Source organism: Biomphalaria glabrata, chromosome 10 (assembly GCF_947242115.1).
Source record: "Biomphalaria glabrata chromosome 10, xgBioGlab47.1, whole genome shotgun sequence".
Classification (NCBI taxonomy): domain Eukaryota; kingdom Metazoa; phylum Mollusca; class Gastropoda; family Planorbidae; genus Biomphalaria; species Biomphalaria glabrata.
In genome coordinates, this window is record NC_074720.1 from 23932862 (window position 1) to 23956267 (window position 23406).

Genomic DNA, 23406 nt, shown 5'->3' on the forward strand with positions numbered 1-23406 from the left:
GTAAAAATAATTGCATTGGGCAAGAAAATCATTTTCTAAAGTTATGACCTCATTTTGAAAGACTAGACTTTGTTATGACCTCATTTTGAAAGACTAGACTTTGTTATGACCTCATTTTGAAAGACTAGACTTTGTTAAGACCTCATTTTGAAAGACTAGACTTTGTTATGACCTCATTTTGAAAGACTAGACTTTGTTATGACCTCATTTTGAAAGACTAGACTTTGTTATGACCACATTTTGAAAGACTAGACTTTGTTATGACCTCATTTTGAAAGACTAGACTTTGTTATGACCTCATTTTGAAAGACTAGACTTTGTTATGACCTCATTTTGAAAGACTAGACTTTGTTATGACCTCATTTTGAAAGACTAGACTTTGTTATGAGCTTTTTTTTTTTTAAAGACTAGTCTATGTTTGGTGGAAATCTTTTTAAAGATTAGTTTATGTTTCACGGCATTTTTTAGCGGCCCCCGAAAGGGGAATAGACGCTATTAGTTATGTGCGAAATGTCTGTCCGTCCGTCCCGTTTAGATCTCGTAAAGTAGAAAAGATAATGAAACTCCGACATCACAATATTTTAGACCATTCAAAGTTCTGATGCAACGGCTACTTTTTTTTTCTGAAAGCGAAAAATCTAATTTTTAAAATCAGTTATGCAAACAGTTTTTTAAAGAGAAAAAGCTAATTAGTATGCATTATAAGTTAGACCTAAATTAAAACGAATAGTAATCTTGTAAACTTCATTTTCGTGAATTGTTTTCTTTATTGCGAATTTTTTTTTTTTTTTTTTTTTTTAGCATTCGAATAAGAGATTGGGCCTTTTCAAAACAATTGCATCAATTATAAGACTTCAGTTAGGCCAGGAGAGGCGCTGTAGCTGAGCGGTAAAGCGCTTGGCTTCCGAACCGGGGGCCCCGGGTTCGAATCCTGGTGAAGACTGAGATTTTCAACTTCGGAATCCTTAGGCGAGTCCACCCAGCTCCAATGGGTACCTGATATTAGTTGGGGAAAAGTAAAGGCGGTTGGTCGTTGTGCTGGCTACATGACACCCTCAATAACCGTAGGCCACAAAAACAGATCAAAAACATCATCTGCCCTATAGACCACAAGGTCTGAAAGGGGAACTAGTTAGGCCAGGTTCACATGTAACTTTGCATTCACTTTCCCCTATCCTTTGATCTGCTGTACCGTTGGGGCACTACACAAGATCTGTCAACCTTCTTTCTCCATTCTTATCTCTCATTTGTCTTTGATATAATTTGATTTGGATGTTCTTTCTGAAAATATTGAAGCCTGCCTGGGTGGACCACTTCGGGGGCCAATTTTGAGTTTGTGTTCCCACACAAACTGTCTTTGTAATCTTGTTAGACTATAATATGTTTGGCTGCATTTTTTAAAGACTAGACTAAGTTTGGCTGCATATTTCAGTTCCTGTTATTTGCGTGCACTTCATTTGGTCTGGAATGAAATTGTTCAAAATGACGTCAAAGAAAAAAAAATTGGGACAAAAGTCACGTGACATAACTTTGTACTGATTAAACATGACAAGTACGTGACATAACTTTGTACTGATGTAACATGACAAGTACGTGACATAACTTTGTACTGATTAAACATGACAAGTACGTGACATAACTTTGTACTGATTAAACATGACAAGTACGTGACATAACTTTGTACTGATGTAACATGACAAGTACGTGACATAATTTTGTGCTGATGAAACATGACAAGAAATTGATAGAATGAGAACTAATTGCCCACTATCAGCTTCACAAAGTAGGAATTCACTTTTTGTGTGTGTGGATATTACTTGATTGTTTATTTTCAGATTAGAAAATGCTCTCAAATGCTCTCAACATTTTATTTGATTTCAGCTTCACCTAACAATGTTGCTTGTGATTCTCTATTGTTTTGTACCTAGTAGTACAGGTAAGACTTTGCCTTTAGCCCGTCTGTCATTCACGTTTATCATCATTAGTTGAAGTGGATGTGCTATACGGTATATAAGTCTATGCATAGTCCATAGATCTAGTGCATAGAACGTAGGTTTGCAACCTATATGTGATTTGATGGATGGCATATCTAGCAATGCTTGTCAGTGGGGAGACATGTGTATCAAATACTCTCCCTTTATTTGTGGTAGAAGAGCTTACGTTCAGTCAAACAACTCGTGGGGCTTCTAGTGAAAGGCACGAAGGATACAATTGGGAGCTTCGGGCATATGGGGCAAATCAACTAGTAAGGCAATTCATCTAGATTCTAGAAGTAATGTTTCTGTTTTCAAACATCGCTCTATTCGACTTTCTTGACCACCATCAGGGCTTTTCTCTCTAGTCTTGGCAGCGGACCCACTCGTCTGTTGGGTCGATTATTTTCAACTTGCAAGGGGCCATCAACTGCGTCATCAGGCTTTGTTGGATTCCTCTGACCACCATCAGGACTTCTCTTTCTAGTCTTGGCAGCTGGACAAGCGTCTATTGGTTGCAGACCCTGCTGGTTTCTCTCAATTTTCAAATGTCTCTCAACTGCGTCACCAGCATGGCCATTGCGGCTGTTTATTTCATCACAGCCTTGCAAGGGTAGAAGCTCGATGTTTAATGAAGGTGCGGCTCCTACATGTTCAAGTTACTCTGTCAAAACGAGGTTTCTATCAGCTCGTTCCAACTTCAGCACGGGACTCGTCACTTCCTTCACCTTCGCCTGGAACAGATCTGTTCGTTGGACATGGTCCACGTCGTACGTGTGGCACACATCTCTTCTCGTACAAGAGCTCTTCCATATCTGGTTCGATTTCAAACAGATAAGTGTCCGGATCCTCTTCTTCTTCCACTAGATCTTCCCGGAGGCGCGTGCTGGTAAGATATCCTCGTTCTCACTTGCCTCACGGAGCTCTCAGTTCTCTCAATTCAAGTCAGCTCAGCAGTTTCAGGTCAAATGAAGTAAAATAAAGTAACGCGGAGGCAAAGCCAATACTGACCGACATTCGAGGCAACCGTAGCATATGTATATCTTTAGTAGGCGTATTTATCCTATTATTATCTTCATGCTAAGCCAGACCTCTTGTAGTTGGCCTGTTTTGATCAGAATAAGACGTCAACAGAACGATGGTTCAACTTTGTCTATTCAAACGTTTTGAAGCGCGCGCATTTCTAATGACATTGACTTGAACAATATTCTAAATGGAATGTATAGGCTCTAACTACATTGCAATACAACCGTTTTGTTCCTTGAAAAGAAAAGATGCACCAGATAGTGATAAAAATGATTTAGATTAAGTAAGGCGTTCTGGGAGAAATAATATTTGAACAAGATTTTAGTTTTGTTCAATACGTAGTTTTGTACTTCGTTTTGTCCTGAACTTCAATTCAAAGCTCTGAAACAAAATTCAAAGCTCTGAAACAAAATTCAAAGCTCTGAAACAAAATTCAAAGCTCTGAAACAAAATTCACAGAAATGAAACAAAATTCAAAGCTCTGAAACAAAATTCAAAGCTCTGAAACAAAATTCACAGAAATGAAGCAGACGAAATATATTTTCCTCCAAATTTTGTGTATTTTTAGTCTTCAAGTCTAAATTGTGAGTTCTAGTCTTCAAGTCTAAATTGTGAGTTCTAGTCTTCAAGTCTAAATTGTGAGTTCTAGTCTTCAAGTCTAAATTGTGAGTTCTAGTCTTCAAGTCTAAATTGTGAGTTCTAGTCTTCAAGTCTAAATTGTGAGTTCTAGTCTTCAAGTCTAAAATGTGAGTTCTAGTCTTCAAGTCTAAATTGTGAGTTCTAGTCTTCAAGTCTAAATTGTGAGTTCTAGTCTTCAAGTCTAAATTGTGAGTTATAGTCTTCAAGTCTAAAATGTGAGTTCTAGTCCAAAAGTATTTATACAATAGAAAAATCTCAGAAAAGGGAAAGGTCGACCAGGAAAAAATATTTTGGCTCAAAAATCATCTCAATTGTAAATCTTATACTTAAAAGTTTCTCATGCGCAATTACATAGACACTGTCGCAAGTCATATTTTAAAGCCATACTTATTCAATAATTACAAAAGAAAAGTTATTGGTCTGAATGATGTTGGGTGGGGTGGGGGGGATTGCATCTATCGCCCCTTAGACGGACTCACCTGGTACCGACCAACCTCTTTCAATTTACATTTACTAATTATTTATTTTCATATTAGAAAATGTTCTCAAAAGCTCTCTACATTTTATTTGATTTCAGCTTCAGAGATTAGATTGTGGGGCGACAAAATATGCGAATTGTGGTATATTATTATTATTATTTTATTATGCGAATGTATAAATTTATGTTTATTCATGTCACTAATAAATATCACTTCCGGGTCATTAAAGGGAAAATGTAAACCAAACGTCTTCATCTAGCCTTCTATGTCTGATAGTGTATGTAATAGAATCTTGATAAGTCACGACACCACAATTGGCGACGAGAATGGGAAAGCCAGACACGTTTAATGAAGGTACAGAAACATTTATAAATTATAAAGAAAGGCTAGATGCCTACTTTATTGCAAACAGTACTCCATCGGAGAAAAAGGCCGCTATACTACTAGCCTCCATAGGGGCCAAACCTTATGCTACATTAAGGTCATTGGCATCCCCAGAGTTGCCCATCACGAAATCATATGTAGAGCTTTGCAAGTTGCTTAGCAATCATTACAGCCCTCCTCCATTGGAGATTTTGGAAAGATTTAAATTCCACAACAGAATTCAAGAAGACAATGAAACAATCAACGAATTTATAACTGCTATAAAAGCACTCTCAGAATACTGTAATTTTGGCCCAGCTCTCCAAGAATCACTTAGAGATAGATTTGTTTGTGGTCTAAAAGATGTAAACATTCAGAAAAGACTCCTTCAAGAGGCCAATCTAACATTATCGACACCTATCAACATAGCTACAGCCATGGAACGGCCAAAAGAGATGCAGAACAGATTCAGTCTAATCAAGCCCAATCTCTACACAGGATACAAACCAAAAAGAGCACAGCAAAAGCTGAACTACGAATGAACGATAATCTCTATACGAGAGATCAAAAGAAACCTTACAACGCATTCCCATCGAAACAAGAAGATAAAGGGGACACCAGAACTATGTGTCTCTCTTGTGGCAAGTCGAATCATACAAGAGCAAGATGCTTCTTTCGCAGTGCTACTTGTTTCAAGTGTGGCAAACAAGGTCATATAGAAAAAGCATGCAAAAGAGAAGGAAAGGTACACAATGTACAAGAAGATACAGAAGAAGAAATATTCAGCTTGTTAACAAACACAAACAAAATGTGCATAAAAATTAATATTGACAGAATAGACACAGAAATGGAAATAGACACAGGTTCTGGGCTATCAATAATGACAATAGAAGATTACAAGAAAATCTTTAAAAGAAACCCAAAACTCGAATGCACTAATGTCCGCTTGAGAACCTATACGGGAGAAGAAATACTCCCTCTGGGAAAAGCAATTGTAATAGTATACAATCAGCATGAAACCAAGAAACTTCCTCTGTACATATTGAGTAAAGGTAGCAATCCTATACTAGGACGTGAATGGATAAGATCTTTGAAGATCAACTGGAGTGACATCAAACAGTTAATATCCTCTGAATCTGGTATACAAGAAAATATCAATAGTCTAATCAAGGAATTTGAGGAGGTCTTCTCAGAAGGAATAGGCACCGTCAGAAACATGCAGGCAACCATAGCAATAAAAGATGATGCTAAACCTAAATTCTGCAATGTAAGGCCCATCCCTTATGCTATCAAGGCAAAAGTAGAAAAGGAGTTGAACAAACTAGAGAATGAAGGAATTCTGTCTAAAGTGAATTACAGCAATTGGGCAACACCAATTGTACCAATAATGAAACCATCTGGAGACGTTCGAATATGTGGTGACTTCAAAATAACCATCAACCCAGTGTTAAAAGTCGAACAATATTCTCTACCAAGAATTGAAGATATCCTTGCAAACTTAGAAAAAGGAGATAAATTCTCAAAAATAGATATACGACAAGCATATCTTACACTTCAACTAGATGAAGCTTCAAAACACTTAACAACCATCAATACACACAAAGGCCTATATGTGTACAACAGACTCGTTTTTGGGATCACATCAGCTCCTATGATATGGCAAAGAACTATGGATATTATCTTAAATGGACTGCCAGGTGTACAATGCAATCAAGATGACATGATCATCACAGGGAAAGATAACACAGAACATCTTGCAAATTTAAGAAGTGTACTCAGCAGACTGAAGGAATATGGTCTCAAGGCAAATCTTGAAAAATGTGCTTTCTTCAAAGATGAAATTATTTTCTGTGGAATGAAAATTTCTAAAGAAGGATTACATAAAACCAATGACAAAGTATTAGCAGTAATGAACGCACCTACTCCAAACAATAAGTCACAAGTGAGGTCTTTTCTAGGTATGGTTAACTATTACCATAAGTGGCTCAAAAATATTGCACAAATAGCTAAACCACTCTACAATCTACTACAAGACAAAGTTAAATTCGTTTGGGATGAAAGCTGTACCAAGGCCTTCGAAACAACAAAAACAATGATCGCATCAGATAATGTTCTCATAAGATATGACCAAAATCTACCAGTTCAATTGGCTTGTGATGCATCACCATATAGTATAGGGGCAGTTTTGTCTCATGTGACCAAATCAGGTGACGAAAGACCAATTGCTTATGCATCTAGAACATTAAATAAAGCAGAAGAAAATTATTCACAACTGGATAAAGAAGCTCTAGCAATAGTTTGGGCTGTAAAGAAATTCTTCATCTATTTGTGTGGGAGACACTTCACTCTTATTACCGATCATGAGCCACTGAAACACATTTTCAATCCAACCAAAGGTATTCCAGCTATGTCAGCTGCTAGACAACTAAGGTATGCTGTATTCTTATCTGGATTTAACTACTCAATTGAATTTAGAAAGTCCAAGTCACATGCCAATGCTGATGGACTCTCTAGATTACCACTACCCATTACAACCCCAGTAAATGGAGACAACTTCATAGCAGATAATCTCTTCTACAGTGAACTAATGGAAACAATACCGCTAAATGCGACAATCATTGCTAAAGAATCTCGCCATGATCCACAAATAGCACAAGTAATAAGTTTCATTTCACAAGGCAATTGGCCCAGATTCACATCACCTGGCATCGAACCATTTTTCTCAAGACGCCATGAACTAATGGTCCAACAAGGATGCTTACTGTGGGGTTATCGTATAATAATTCCTAAAAAGCTACGCTCACAACTGTTGGACACTTTACACATAGGCCATCTGGGCATTGTCAAGATAAAATGTCGCACGAATGTATTTTTGGTGGCCAGGATTAGATAAGGACATAGAATCGATCACAAAGTCATGTGAGGGTTGTTCTTATCATCAGCCCGATCCTCAAAAAGCACCACTACATCCATGGCAGTGGCCAGAGCGGCCATGGGAACGAGTACATATAGACTTTGCTGGACCTTTTATGAATAATATGTTCTTAATAATGATAGATGCTCATACAAAATGGGCAGAAGTATTCCCTGTCAGTTCTACAAAATTATCTTCAACAATTGACTGTCTCACAGAAACGTTCTCAAGATTGGGAATACCCAACATCATTGCAAGTGACAATGGCTCTACGTTCACTTCAAATAAATTTAAAGACTTTACCAAAAGAAATGGAATCAAGCACATCACAACTGCACCTTTTCACCCGGCTACCAATGGACTTGCAGAAAGATTTGTGAAATCATTTAAAAAATCATGCAAAAAAATGATAAAGGTACATTAAGTCAGATAATCTCTAGATTTCTTTTGGCTTACAGAAATGCTCCACAATCCACAACTCATGAGAGTCCAGCATTTCTTATGTTCGGAAGAAGACTACAATCTCGTCTGGATTTACTTAGGCCAAACATGGACATTCAGAATAGATTCAGAATAGACTAACGAAAAATTACTCCAATGTGAGACTGAGAGAATTCCAAGTTGGGAACAGTGTTCTTGCACGTGATTACAGAGCGAATCAAGAAAAATGGCACTATGGTGTAATAAAGTCCAAAACAGGACCTCTAATGTATACAGTAGAACTATACCCAGGCATGATATGGAGAAGACACATCGATCAGTTGGTCAGCACTCCAAGACAAGAGAATGGTACATCTACCAGAGAAATGATTCCTACCGTGTCAGAAAGAAATGAACATTTCGCTAGTGCTACTCCAACACCAGATGCTGTTCTCATGCCTTCTCAAGACAGTCTTAGTGACCAAGCTACAATACCGGACCCAGTAGGAAACAATGAAGAATTCTCCCAACCTCAGGTTGAGTACCCATGCTCACCTACTAGAATGGCAACACATACTTTTCCTACACCCAGAGTGATACATTCTGAGCCCACTAACCCAACCTCTCAAGATGGTTACATCACCAGAAGTGGCAGAGAAGTTCGAAAACCACACAGATACAACGAATAGAACAATCACATAAACTGACTTCTATCTTATTTTATATTTAGATATATGCTGACTATCTGTCCGGTCATATGTTCAGTTTTTTTTTCTTCTCGATCTTGTTGTTCAATTTAAATGTTGTCATCTTTTTTTTTTGGAGGAGGGAGGTGCTGTGGTATATTATTATTATTATTTTATTATGCGAATGTATAAATTTATGTTTATTCATGTCACTAATAAATATCACTTCCGGGTCATTAAAGGGAAAATGTAAACCAAACGTCTTCATCTAGCCTTCTATGTCTGATAGTGTATGTAATAGAATCTTGATAAGTCACGACACCACACGAATGGGTTCAAATATCAATACGTAGCTTATATTATAAAGATATTCAACTAATTTTGTTCAAAAACTATGAGTTCTACATAAAATTGCATCTCCTCAACTCAAGTTAAGGTCTGGAGGGTTATAGATGCAATTACCCCCCCCCCACACACACACACATGAATCGGCCAATATACCAGAAGGCGGACGACATAATAATAAAATACACTTTCAAATAAAAAAATGGACACAACATTCACTTTAGTTGCAAGTTCTTTCAAGGGATTACTCTTGCATCGTGTTGTTTGGACCTAAACACTACACGTGAAGTCAATCTAAACGGAACACAGATCTAGATTTTATTTCATATTTCGAACTCCCCCCCCCCTCCAGTGTATTCTAGTCTGTAATTGTATTTGGTTTGAATGTTAATCTAGTCATTTGTTTACTTTGTTTGATTAGGCTCGTACCCGTCTACTAGGACTGTGTACTATCTCCACACTTCACCCACTACATGGATGGGAGCCAGTGAAACATGCGAACGTTACGATGGTCATTTGGTCAAAGCTGACAATGTCACTTCATTGAGAGCTGATTTTCAAACTTTGGATATTCAGCTGAATAGGAAATATAAATTCTCAAAGTAAGATCGTTCTAGTAACATTAGATAGCAGTGGGACATAGAATCATGTACACAACATTAGATAGCAGTGGGAAATAGAATCATGTACACAACATTAGATAGCAGTGGGAAATAGAATCATGTACACAACATTAGATAGCTGTGGGAAATAGAATCATGTACACAACATTAGATAGCTGTGGGAAATAGAATCATGTACACAACATTAGATAGCTGTGGGAAATAGAATCATGTACACAACATTAGATAGCTGTGGGAAATAGAATCATGTACACAACATTAGATAGCTGTGGGAAATAGAATCATGTACACAACATTAGATAGCTGTGGGAAATAGAATCATGTACACAACATTAGATAGCTGTGGGAAATAGAATCATGTACACAACATTAGATAGCTGTGGGAAATAGAATCATGTACACAACATTAGATAGCTGTGGGAAATAGAATCATGTACACAACATTAGATAGCTGTGGGAAATAGAATCATGTACACAACATTAGATAGCTGTGGGAAATAGAATCATGTACACAACATTAGATAGCTGTGGGAAATAGAATCATGTACACAACATTAGATAGCTGTGGGAAATAGAATCATGTACACAACATTAGATAGCTGTGGGAAATAGAATCATGTACACAACATTAGATAGCTGTGGGAAATAGAATCATGTACACAACATTAGATAGCAGTGGGACATAGAATCATGTACACATTAGATAGCAGTGGGACATAGAATCATGTACACAACATTAGATAGCAGTGGGAAATAGAATCATGTACACAACATTAGATACCAGTGGGACATAGAATCATGTACACATTAGATAGCAGTGGGAATTGAAATTGTGTACCAAAAAATTTGAAGTTTTCCTTTCCTATAAAAAAGACTCTTTCTTACTTTTTATTGCTTATTTATTAGTTTTCAAGTCAGCATTTTTCTTGATTTGAAAACTTTCGAACCATTATGATGTGTAGGTCAGCCTCCTGCTAACCATATAAAAAAACAAAGACAATAATACCGTGATGCAAGCATGGACAATAAACATCTGAATACATTATGGCAAGTCGGTTTGAAAGTTGATCAGAGAGTTACAGCGGATTGAAAGTTGATCTGAGAGTTACAGCGGATTGAAAGTTGATCTGAGAGTTACGGCGGATTGAAAGTTGATCAAAGAGTTACAGCGGATTGAAAGTTGATCAGAGGGTTACAGCAGATTGTAAGTTGATCAGAGAGTTACAGCGGATTGAAATTTGATCAGAGTTAAATCAGATTGTGTTACAAAATGTCACTAAATAAAAGTGTGAAAAGATCCGTGTATTGGACAATGTGTAAACGGTTTCGTTGGTCAGAAAAGAAAACTCCCTATCATAAGAAAATACAAAAGCCTGGTCAATTGTTGTCGCTGTGTCAAGATTTTTTATTTGCTTATATATATAGAAAGATAGAGCATGGACGTAACCGGACCCCCCACCCCCACCCCGGAATTTAGTGACAGATTTTTTGCTTTGATTTTGTTTATTTTAGGTGAGATTTTAATACTAAACCATCACTTGCCCCAGCGCGGCCAAGGGGGTTTTAAGTTTAAAACCCCCTACCAGGGGGTTTCGCAATTAAACCCCCTCTTCTATAGAACAAAAAAAAATATTATACAAACGACAATCCCCAAATTCCAAGAGCATAGTTAATGAAGATTTAGATTTTAAACCCCCCTCCAAAATTGACGATAAACCCATCTCTTCTATATAAAAAAGCAAAGTACACATTCAAAATTCTATGAAAGTAGCCAAAGGGGTTTTGAGTTTAACCCCCCCCCCTTTTTTCAACGGGGTTTGAAGCTAAAAAATACCTCTTTAATATATATAAAAAAAGCAAATTACGCACTCCAAATGCTATTAGCGTAGTCAAAGAGGGTTTTGAGTTTAAACCCCCCTTCAGCGGGGTTTGATGCTAAAAAATACCTCTTCAATATAAAAATAAAGTAAATTACACATTTCTTTGAGCGTAGCTGAGCCAAGAGGGTTTGTGAGTTTAAAACCCCACCAGATTTAAAATACCGCTACAGAGGGTTTTGGGGTTGAAAACCCCCTCTTCAATATTATTCTAAAGCAAACTACTCTCACCAAATTCTATGAGCGTAGCTAAATGGGATTTTGAATTTGTTAAAAAAAATACTCCAGAAATTTTTTAGTTTAAAACCCCTCAACAGATGATTTTGACGATAAAACTTTCCTTTTATTTTATAAAATCTAAAACAAACTACAGTCACCTAATTCCAAGAGCGTAGCCAACAGATGTTACAAATTTCTACCTGTGACTGGGCTCTTCTAATAAAGTGCAGTGAATAGTCTGCCAAAATTGAAAAAGACTAAATGGGGCTCAACAAAGATGGCTAAGACGGATTTTCGGAGTCAGTTACAGAGATCGGGTCTCAATCAAGGAAATCCTATGCGAACTAGGAGTCAACTCCTTGGTAAGTTTGTGACAGAGCGTATAAAATGAGGTTTGCGGGACATGTTCTCCGACAAAATGAATGACGCATACAAAGAGTTGCGATGATATGGAGATGATGGAAGCAATTATGAGGAAAGCACAAACAGGGACATCCTAGTACAACTTCACGCCACACTTTCATGGACGTCCTCAGAGCAGGTGGGAAGAGACTTCAGACATTGCCAGTGACAGATTTTTTGTGGAAACAGCTTGCCGCCCAATGCACCGAACGACGCGGGAGGATCTAAGTCAGTAAGAATAGCACATCAGGTTTTTGAAATAAAACTTTTTGATAGCAGGATAATGCATATACCGGCAATAGTGCTTGGCAAGCGGGGCTTCGTCCCGCGCTGCGGGAGCTCGCAGTGCTCCCCCAGACCCCTTGACTATGATTTTTCCACTAACTTTAGGAAGAACTATTCTGGTGTACAATAAACATACTCCAAAAGAATGAAGGGTCAAAATTAAGATTAATTAAAAAATTCCTGGCTACGCCCATGATAGAGAGTAATTCTAAAGTTTATTTTCTGACTATGACTGTACCTAATACATTTTACAAAAGCGATCTATTATTTCGATCTTCCCACTTTACTATTCTATCAGACCAATGAAATATTTCCTTCTCCTTTTTTAGTTTAACAAGCAAAGTTTGGGTTGGCCTGTATAAAGCTGGAGGTAAGGAACTAATGTGGCATAAATGTCACAATGTGACAAATGTCGACAATATCTATGGTCAACTGTCGTCCAGCAGTGAATCTTGTGTCAGCATGGATACAAACTACCAACTTAGTCCAACCAAATGTACTGAGGAGCTGCCTTACATCTGTCAAGTTGATGAAGGTATTCCATCCTCTTGAACACATACTTCATACATTGGTGTGTACATTATTATCACCGTTACATTAACAACCCACTCCATCTTGTAATGTCACTAGGGAAGAAGGAGCATTTGCACAAATTTGTTCTAGAATATGGAATAAGAAATGTGCCTTTATCTGTGTGTCTTCCTGAATTACAATTCAGTTTGTGTGTGTGTGTTTTACATTTTAGTCTTTATTTGGCCTTTCTAATGCCTTTGTTATAAATGTAATTGCTCTATTTTGCATATTCTAATATTTCTACACAGCTTTTCTATTTACTCACCCCGTCTGTTTGTCTGTCTGTTTGTCTGTCTAATTGTCTGTCTGTTTGTCTGTCTGGCAGGATTCTTTTACGCGTTTTTTTTATCTTACTTCCCATTTTCGGATTAACTTTCTCTTCTAATTGACGATGCCAACGTTGATTTGACTCCCATTAAACTAAATTGGTTTTTGGATTTATAAATTTTAATTCGGGGCTCGCTAAGAACTTCCTTCAGGGAACAGTACCAGGAAAAAGAAGAAGAGGCAGACAGAGATAGCGATGAACATAAAAGAATTGACGGGCATGCCATTTAATGAGGTTCTAACTAAGGCTATAAGGACAGAAAGGAATGGAGAAGGACGGTCGACGAATCTTGCGTGGTGCCCCAACGGTCCAGCAGACTAAGGGATAGGTAAAGGTAGAAAAACACCATTATCGGGGGGGGGGGGAGGGGAAGAAATCAAGAGTAAGCATTCGTTGCTAATTTCCCACAAAAAGGCTCGAGGGGGGGGGGGAAAAAGTTCTTACCTATAGACATGATATCTTCTCTACAGCAGAAGTGGCCTTTTCAAACTCCTAAGAAAAATAGGATGTCCTCCGATACTACTGAAGTTCATTGATTGCTTTCATAAGGAAACAAAATATAAAGTGAAATTTAAAGGAGCCCAAACAGCCCATTTTGAGGTTAGCAGTGGTGTCCAGTAGAAATTCGTGCTTGCACTTAACTCTGTTTGGCATATTCTTCTCCTGCATTACGCTTACAGCGACATCAACGAAGGGTGTCTATTTCACAATACAAGAACCTCCGGAAAACTCTTCAATGTATCCAGATTGAGGGCAAACTTAGGTCGTTACTAATCAAGGAACTTTTCTATGCTGATGATGCAGAAATTGTAGCTGACTGCTACTCTGCCGCTGTATGCCAGAAGTTTAACTTAAACATTAGTCACAGCAAAACTAAAATACTAGTTTTTTGAAGACAACTACTGCATCTCGTCACGTGACCATTAGTGACCAACCGATGGATATTGGGATAGTCAAGGTTGTCACTTGTGAAGTAAAGCACTTCAAGGTCATATTTGGAAAATAAGCTTATTATTACACTGGTTTATATTTGAACAGAATAATTACTTAGTAAGGTCGCCGATGAAAGTTGTTTACTAGTTAGTTTGAAACAAATGCGTCATTGGGAAACATCATAAAATTAACAATAATAATAAAATTAAATAATTATACAAACGAATTGTCTGATCAACACAAACCCATGGTGACACAAGGTGATGGCCACCATGTCATGGCTGTAGTGTGAGACAAATACCTTGCTGACAACCTAACCAAAGTTCAAATCTACTGGCCCTGTGTGATGTGCACTCAGCTATAGGGTAGGGAAACATGGTCACCTACTCATGGCAGGAAAAAAAGCTGATTATCTTCCACCTCCGATGCTTTAATGCGAATTTTTTAAAAAAAGATAATATAACCAATGAGGAGGTGCAGGGTGCCAGGACATCCGCTGTGTTATCAGGAGCAGACGCATTGTCTGGCTTGGTGGACTTCCGCAAGACATTCTATATGGTGATCTAACAGAAGGCAGGAGAGCCGCTGGTCGTCCACTTCTAAGGTGTACTGATGTATGCAAAGGCGGCATGAAGCACTTCGAAATTGACATTCACAGTTTGAAAAAAAATGGAACTGGATACATCCACATGGAAAGCGAGCATAATGGAATGGTCAAGGACTGAAGATGGCATACACAACAGTAGTAGAAAGAAGGGTGAACATACATATATATTCTTGTCACATCCTTGTCACATCCTTGTCACACCCTTGTCACATCCTTGTAACACGCTTGTCACATCCTAGTCACATCCTTGTCACATCCTAGTCACATCCTTGTCACATCCTTGTCACATCCTTGTCACATCCTATTCATATCCTTGTCACATCCTTGACACATCTTTGTCACATCCTTGTCACATCCTAGTCAGATCTTTGTCATATCCTTGTCACATCCTTGTCATATCCTTGTCACATCCTAATCTTTTTTTTTACAACACATTATGGAAAATCGTCTGTATCAACAAATTCCCAAGCACTAGAAGACAACTCAACTGACAAGCACTAGTAGACAACTCAACTGTCAAGCACTAGAAGAAAACTCAACTGTCAAGCACTAGAAGACAACTCAACTGACAAGCACTAGAAGACAACTCAACTGACAAGCACTAGAAGACAACTCAACTGACAAGCACTAGAAGACAACTCAACTGACAAGCACTAGAAGACAACTAAACTGTCAAGCACTAGAAGACATCTCAACTGACAAGCACTAGAAGACAACTCAACTGACAAGCACTAGAAGACAACTCAACTGACAAGCACTAGAAGACAACTCAACTGACAAGCACTAGAAGACAACTCAACTGTCAAGCACTGGAAGACAACTCAACTGACAAGCACTAGAAGACAACAACTGACAAGCACTAGAAGACAACAACTGTCAAGCACTAGAAGACAACTCAACTGACAAGCACTGGAAGACAACAACTGACAAGCACTAGAAGGCAACAACTGACAAGCACTAGAAGACAACAACTGACAAGCACTAGAAGACAACTCAACTGTCAAGCACTAGAAGACAACTCAACTGACAAGCACTAGAAGACAACTCAACTGACAAGCACTAGAAGACAACTCAACTGTCAAGCACTGGAAGACAACTCAACTGACAAGCACTAGAAGACAACAACTGACAAGCACTAGAAGACAACAACTGTCAAGCACTAGAAGACAACTCAACTGACAAGCACTGGAAGACAACAACTGACAAGCACTAGAAGGCAACAACTGACAAGCACTAGAAGACAACAACTGACAAGCACTAGAAGACAACTCAACTGACAAGCACTAGAAGACAACAACTGACAAGCACTAGAAGACAACAACTGTCAAGCACTAGAAGACAACTCAACTGACAAGCACTGGAAGACAACAACTGACAAGCACTAGAAGGCAACAACTGACAAGCACTAGAAGACAACAACTGACAAGCACTAGAAGACAACTCAACTGTCAAGCACTGGTAGACAACAACTGACAAGTACTAGAAGACAACAACTGACAAGCACTAGAAGACAACAACTGACAAGAACTAGAAGACAACAACTGACAAGAACTAGAAGACAACAACTGACAAGAACTAGAAGACAACAACTGACAAGAACTAGAAGACAACAACTGACAAGCACTAGAAGACAACAACTGACAAGAACTAGAAGACAACAACTGACAAGAACTAGAAGACAACAACTGACAAGCACTAGAAGACAACAACTGACAAGCACTAGAAGACAACAACTGACAAGAACTAGAAGACAACAACTGACAAGCACTAGAAAACAACTCAACTGACAAGCACTAGAAGACAACTCAACTGTCAAGCACTAGAAGAAAACTCAACTGTCAAGCACTAGAAGACAACAACTGACAAGCACTAGAAGACAACAACTGACAAGCACTAGAAGACAACTCAACTGTCAAGCACTAGAAGAAAACTCAACTGTCAAGCACTAGAAGACAACTCAACTGACAAGCACTAGAAGACAACTCAACTGACAAGCACTAGAAGACAACTCAACTGACAAGCACTAGAAGACAACTCAACTGACAAGCACTAGAAGACAACTAAACTGTCAAGCACTAGAAGACATCTCAACTGACAAGCACTAGAAGACAACTCAACTGTCAAGCACTGGAAGACAACTCAACTGACAAGCACTAGAAGACAACTCAACTGACAAGCACTAGAAGACAATTAAACTGTCAAGCACTAGAAGACATCTCAACTGACAAGCACTAGAAGAAAACAACTGTCAAGCACTAGAAGACAACTCAACTGACAAGCACTAGAAGACAACTCAACTGACAAGCACTAGAAGACAACTCAACTGACAAGCACTAGAAGACAACTAAACTGTCAAGCACTAGAAGACATCTCAACTGACAAGCACTAGAAGACAACAACTGACAAGCACTAGAAGACAACTCAACTGACAAGCACTAGAAGACAACTCAACTGACAAGCACTAGAAGACAACTCAACTGTCAAGCACTGGAAGACAACTCAACTGACAAGCACTAGAAGACAACAACTGACAAGCACTAGAAGACAACAACTGTCAAGCACTAGAAGACAACTCAACTGACAAGCACTGGAAGACAACAACTGACAAGCACTAGAAGACAACAACTGACAAGAACTAGAAGACAACAACTGACAAGCACTGGAAGACATCTCAACTGACAAGCACTAGAAGACAACAACTGACAAGCACTGGAAGACATCTCAACTGACAAGCACTAGAAGACAACAACTGACAAGAACTAGAAGACAACAACTGACAAGAACTAGAAGACAACAAATGACAAGAACTAGAAGACAACAACTGAAAAGAACTAGAAGACAACAACTGACAAGAACTAGAAGACAACAACTGACAAGCACTAGAAGACAACAACTGACAAGCACTAGAAGACAACAACTGACAAGCGCTGGAAAACATCTCAACTGACAAGCACTAGAAGACAACAACTGACAAGAACTAGAAGACAACAACTGACAAGAACTAGAAGACAACAACTGACAAGCAATTGAAGACATCTCAACTGACAAGCACTAGAAGACAACAACTGACAAGAACTAGAAGACAACAACTGACAAGAACTAGAAGACAACAACTGACAAGAACTAGAAGACAACAACTGACAAGCACTGGAAGACATCTCAACTGACAAGCACTAGAAGACAACAACTGACAAGAACTAGAAGACAACAACTGACAAGAACTAGAAGACAACAACTGAAAAGCACTAGAAGACAACAACTGACAAGAACTAGAAGACAACAACTGACAAGAACTAGAAGACAACAACTGACAAGCACTAGAAGACAACAACTGACAAGCACTAGAAGACAACAACTGACAAACACTAGAAGACAACAACTGACAAGAACTAGAAGACAACAACTGACAAGAACTAGAAGACAACAACTGACAAGAACTAGAAGACAACAACTGACAAGCACTAGAAGACAACAACTGACAAGAACTAGAAGACAACAACTGACAAGCACTAGAAGACAACAACTGAAAAGCACTAGAAGACAACAACTGACAAGAACTAGAAGACAACAACTGACAAGAACTAGAAGACAACAACTGACAAGCACTAGAAGACAACAACTGACAAGCACTAGAAGACAACAACTGACAAGAACTAGAAGACAACAACTGACAAGAACTAGAAGACAACTCAACTGACAAGAACTAGAAGACAACAACTGACAAGCACTAGAAGACAACAACTGACAAGCACTAGAAGACAACAACTGACAAGCACTAGAAGACAACAACTGACAAGAACTAGAAGACAACAACTGACAAGCACTAGAAGACAACAACTGACAAGAACTAGAAGACAACAACTGACAAGAACTAGAAGACAACAACTGACAAGCACTAGAAGACAACAACTGACAAGCACTAGAAGACAACAACTGACAAACACTAGAAGACAACAACTGACAAGCACTAGAAGACAACAACTGACAAGCACTAGAAGACAACAACTGACAAACACTAGAAGACAACAACTGACAAGAACTAGAAGACAACAACTGACAAACACTAGAAGACAACAACTGACAAGCACTAGAAGACAACAACTGACAAGCACTAGAAGACAACAACTGACAAGAACTAGAAGACAACAACTGACAAGAACTAGAAGACAACAACTGACAAGCACTAGAAGACAACAACTGACAAACACTAGAAGACAACTCAACTGATTACTTGAAAAATTGTTTCTAGAAACTAACTATTCTGATATGATAAAATAAACCTACTTTTATTGACGTTTCAAAGCCTACTTCTTCTGAACAAGTTTTTCTATAGGAAAGTAAGAAGACTTTATTCGGAACTCTAGAAGTAATCTCATAAAGCGGTACTTTGGCTAGAACTCCGCCCTTCGCTGCGTAAAAATGGTTTTGTATATATTGATTCTTTTGACTGGGTCTTAACTTCTTGGGTTGTTACAATTTCTTACTTAGGTCAGTGCTGGTTTCTTCCAGTTGAAAATAAACAATTTAAAATGGCATCCAATGAAACGTCAACAGATGGTTTAAATGAATGTGCAAAAAAATGCAGAAATCGTGATCGGAACAACAGCATTGAATGTTGGGCATTTTACGGTGAGTAGAGACAACCTGTGGTTGTGAGTAGAGAGAGAGAGAAACTTTGGTTGTGAGTAGAGAGAGAGAGAAACTTTGGTTGTGAGTAGAGAGAGAGAGAGAGAAAAACTGTGGTTGTGAGTAGAGAGAGAGAGAAACTTTGGTTGTGAGTAGAGAGAGAGAGAGAAAAACTGTGGTTGTGAGTAGAGAGAGACAAACCTTGGCTGTGAGTAGAACAAAACTTTTGTTGAACCATTCATTTGGTGTAGTTTTTTTTTTAAACATCTATGGTAACTGTTACTATCAAACAAGCAGTCTGAACTTATACCGTAATATTGTACGGTGTCCGCACTCAGCGGTGGCAAAATATAAGTATAACTGTTACTGTTTAATAACACCTCATATAAATTTCACATAAGCATCTAGATCTTCAAATGTTTAATTTTCCAGATTTCAGATTTTGTTGTTGTTGTTGTTGCTATGAATGTATCAGAATTAGTTTCACTTAATTATACAGAATTATTTTTTTAACTTGTACACATCTTTTCGGTCGAATAGTTTGCCAACTTTTTTCTATGTTTTCTTTTATTAATTTTATATGTTTATTATAGCATTACCCAACGTTGATTTGGTTCCAGGCTCTGTATTGTTTATTTTGCCTTGGGCCCTGACACTGATATTAGTGATGACAATAATTGTCTAGGATGCTTGTATGCATATTTCTCGTAAGCTTCTAATTCCTAAACAGCATTGAAATCTACGCACAAAAAGAGTTTATATACCGTAGAAAGTTTCATCTTGTACTTTTGGATAGGTCGGGCTTTAAAAACTATATTGAGTCAGAATCGCGAATAAAAAATCGTTTTTGGCCAATGTAACCCACTGTGGTGCACGTCTCTGAAACTGAAAGTCCAAAGAAATGGTTGCGATATCTAGTTCCTTCAATTGATTGCCTAATGATTCAACAAGACAAAAAAAGGTAAAACTAACCAAAAGTGCTAGATCTAATATTCAAAAGCTGAAAAGTGTCTGGTGTTGCTAAAAAAAAGTTAGGGTTTATGGTAAGGGCCGGAATTTGTGAAATCAGTTTTGTGTGTGTCGGGGGATGTTATAAAGCAGGTCGTTCCAAAAGCATGTGTGTGTCTCGAGGGGGGGATGTTATAAAGCAGGTCGTTCCAAAAGCATGTGTGTGTCTCGAGGGGGGGATGTTATAAAGCAGGTCGTTCCAAAAGCATGTGTGTGTCTCGAGGGGGGGATGTTATAAAGCAGGTCGTTCCAAAAGCATGTGTGTGTGTGTGTCTCGAGGGGGGATGTTATAAAGCAGGTCGTTCCAAAAGCATGTGTGTGTCTCGAGGGGGGATGTTATAAAGCAGGTCGTTCCAAAAGCATGTGTGTGTCTCGAGGGGGGATGTTATAAAGCAGGTCGTTCCAAAAGCATGTGTGTGTCTCGAGGGGGGATGTTATAAAGCAGGTCGTTCCAAAAGCATGTGTGTGTCTCGAGGGGGGATGTTATAAAGCAGGTCGTTCCAAAAGCATGTGTGTGTCTCGAGGGGGGATGTTATAAAGCAGGTCGTTCCAAAAGCATGTGTGTGTGTGTGTGTGTGTCGAGGGGGGATGTTATAAAGCAGGTCGTTCCAAAAGCATGTGTGTGTCGAGGGGGGATGTTATAAAGCAGGTCGTTCCAAAAGCATGTGTGTGTCTCGAGGGGGGATGTTATAAAGCAGGTCGTTCCAAAAGCATGTGTGTGTCGAGGGGGGATGTTATAAAGCAGGTCGTTCCAAAAGCATGTGTGTGTCTCGAGGGGGGATGTTATAAAGCAGGTCGTTCCAAAAGCATGTGTATGTCTCGAGGGGGGATGTTATAAAGCAGGTCGTTCCAAAAGCATGTGTGTGTCTCGAGGGGGGGATGTTATAAAGCAAGTCGTTCCAAAAGCATGTGTGTGTCTCGAGGGAGGGATGTTATAAAGCAGGTCGTTCCAAAAGCATGTGTGTGTGTGTGTCTCGAGGGGGATGTTATAAAGCAGGTCGTTCCAAAAGCATGTGTGTGTGTGTGTCTCGAGGGGGGATGTTATAAAGCAGGTCGTTCCAAAAGCATGTGTGTGTGTGTGTGTGTGTCTCGAGGGGGGATGTTATAAAGCAGGTCGTTCCAAAAGCATGTGTGTGTGTGTGTGTGTGTGTCTCGAGGGGGGATGTTATAAAGCAGGTCGTTCCAAAAGCATGTGTGTGTGTGTGTGTCTCGAGGGGGATGTTATAAAGCAGGTCGTTCCAAAAGCATGTGTGTGTGTGTGTGTGTGTGTGTGTGTGTCTCGAGGGGGGATGTTATAAAGCAGGTCGTTCCAAAAGCATGTGTGTGTGTGTGTGTGTGTGTGTGTCGAGGGGGATGTTATAAAGCAGGTCGTTCCAAAAGCATGTGTGTGTGTGTGTCTCGAGGGGGGATGTTATAAAGCAGGTCGTTCCAAAAGCATGTGTGTGTGTGTGTGTGTGTCTCGAGGGGGGATGTTATAAAGCAGGTCGTTCCAAAAGCATGTGTGTGTGTGTGTGTGTGTGTGTGTCTCGAGGGGGGATGTTATAAAGCAGGTCGTTCCAAAAGCATGTGTGTGTGTGTGTGTGTGTGTGTCTCGAGGGGGATGTTATAAAGCAGGTCGTTCCAAAAGCATGTGTGTGTGTGTGTGTCTCGAGGGGGGGATGTTATAAAGCAGGTCGTTCCAAAAGCATGTGTGTGTGTGTGTGTGTGTGTGTGTGTGTGTGTGTGTCTCGAGGGGGGATGTTATAAAGTAGGTCGTTCCAAAAGCATGTGTGTGTGTGTGTGTGTGTGTGTGTGTGTCTCGAGGGGGATGTTATAAAGCAGGTCGTTCCAAAAGCATGTGTGTGTGTGTGTGTCTCGAGGGGGATGTTATAAAGCAGGTCGTTCCAAAAGCATGTGTGTGTGTGTGTGTGTCTCGAGGGGGATGTTATAAAGCAGGTCGTTCCAAAAGCATGTGTGTGTGTGTGTGTGTCTCGAGGGGGATGTTATAAAGCAGGTCGTTCCAAAAGCATGTGTGTGTGTGTGTGTGTGTGTGTGTCTCGAGGGGGATGTTATAAAGCAGGTCGTTCCAAAAGCATGTGTGTGTGTGTGTGTGTGTCTCGAGGGGGATGTTATAAAGCAGGTCGTTCCAAAAGCATGTGTGTGTGTGTGTGTGTCTCGAGGGGGATGTTATAAAGCAGGTCGTTCCAAAAGCATGTGTGTGTGTGTGTGTCTCGAGGGGGATGTTATAAAGCAGGTCGTTCCAAAAGCATGTGTGTGTGTGTGTGTCTCGAGGGGGATGTTATAAAGCAGGTCGTTCCAAAAGCATGTGTGTGTGTGTGTGTGTCTCGAGGGGGGATGTTATAAAGCAGGTCGTTCCAAAAGCATGTGTGTGTGTGTGTGTGTCTCGAGGGGGGATGTTATAAAGCAGGTCGTTCCAAAAGCATGTGTGTGTGTGTGTGTGTCTCAAGGGGGGATGTTATAAAGCAGGTCGTTCCAAAAGCATGTGTAAGTGTGTGTGTGTGTGTCTCGAGAGGGGGATGTTATAAAGCAGGTCGTTCCAAAAGCATGTGTGTGTGTGTGTCTCAAGGGGGGATGTTATAAAGCAGGTCGTTCCAAAAGCATGTGTGTGTGTGTGTGTGTGTCTCAAGGGGGGATGTTATAAAGCAGGTCGTTCCAAAAGCATGTGTGTGTGTGTGTGTGTGTGTCTCAAGGGGGGATGTTATAAAGCAGGTCGTTCCAAAAGCATGTGTGTGTGTGTGTGTGTGTGTCTCAAGGGAGATGTTATAAAGCAGGTCGTTCCAAAAGCATGTGTGTGTGTGTGTGTGTGTCTCAAGGGGGGATGTTATAAAGCAGGTCGTTCCAAAAGCATGTGTGTGTGTGTGTGTGTGTGTCTCAAGGGGGGGATGTTATAAAGCAGGTCGTTCCAAAAGCATGTGTGTGTGTGTGTCTCAAGGGGGGATGTTATAAAGCAGGTCGTTCCAAAAGCATGTGTGTGTGTGTGTGTGTCTCAAGGGGGGATGTTATAAAGCAGGTCGTTCCAAAAGCATGTGTGTGTGTGTGTGTGTCTCAAGGGGGGATGTTATAAAGCAGGTCGTTCCAAA

At 39.4% G+C, this 23406-nt stretch overlaps 1 protein-coding gene across 3 annotated transcripts in view; it reads left to right on the plus strand.

Moving 5' to 3' along the window:
* The window catches only part of LOC106062769 (uncharacterized), a 57164-nt gene that overhangs the window by 5103 nt on the left and 28655 nt on the right, over positions 1 to 23406 (plus strand). For all 3 annotated transcript variants that reach the window (XR_008780113.1, XM_056043725.1, XM_056043724.1), the window contains exons 2-5: positions 1882 to 1936; positions 9267 to 9447; positions 12581 to 12786; positions 19181 to 19321. Coding sequence is in view for 2 of the 3 variants with exons in the window: in XM_056043725.1 (XP_055899700.1) it covers positions 1882 to 1936; positions 9267 to 9447; positions 12581 to 12786; positions 19181 to 19321 (583 nt within the window). In the remaining variant the exon portion in view is untranslated. The remainder of the gene's footprint in view (positions 1 to 1881; positions 1937 to 9266; positions 9448 to 12580; positions 12787 to 19180; positions 19322 to 23406) is intronic.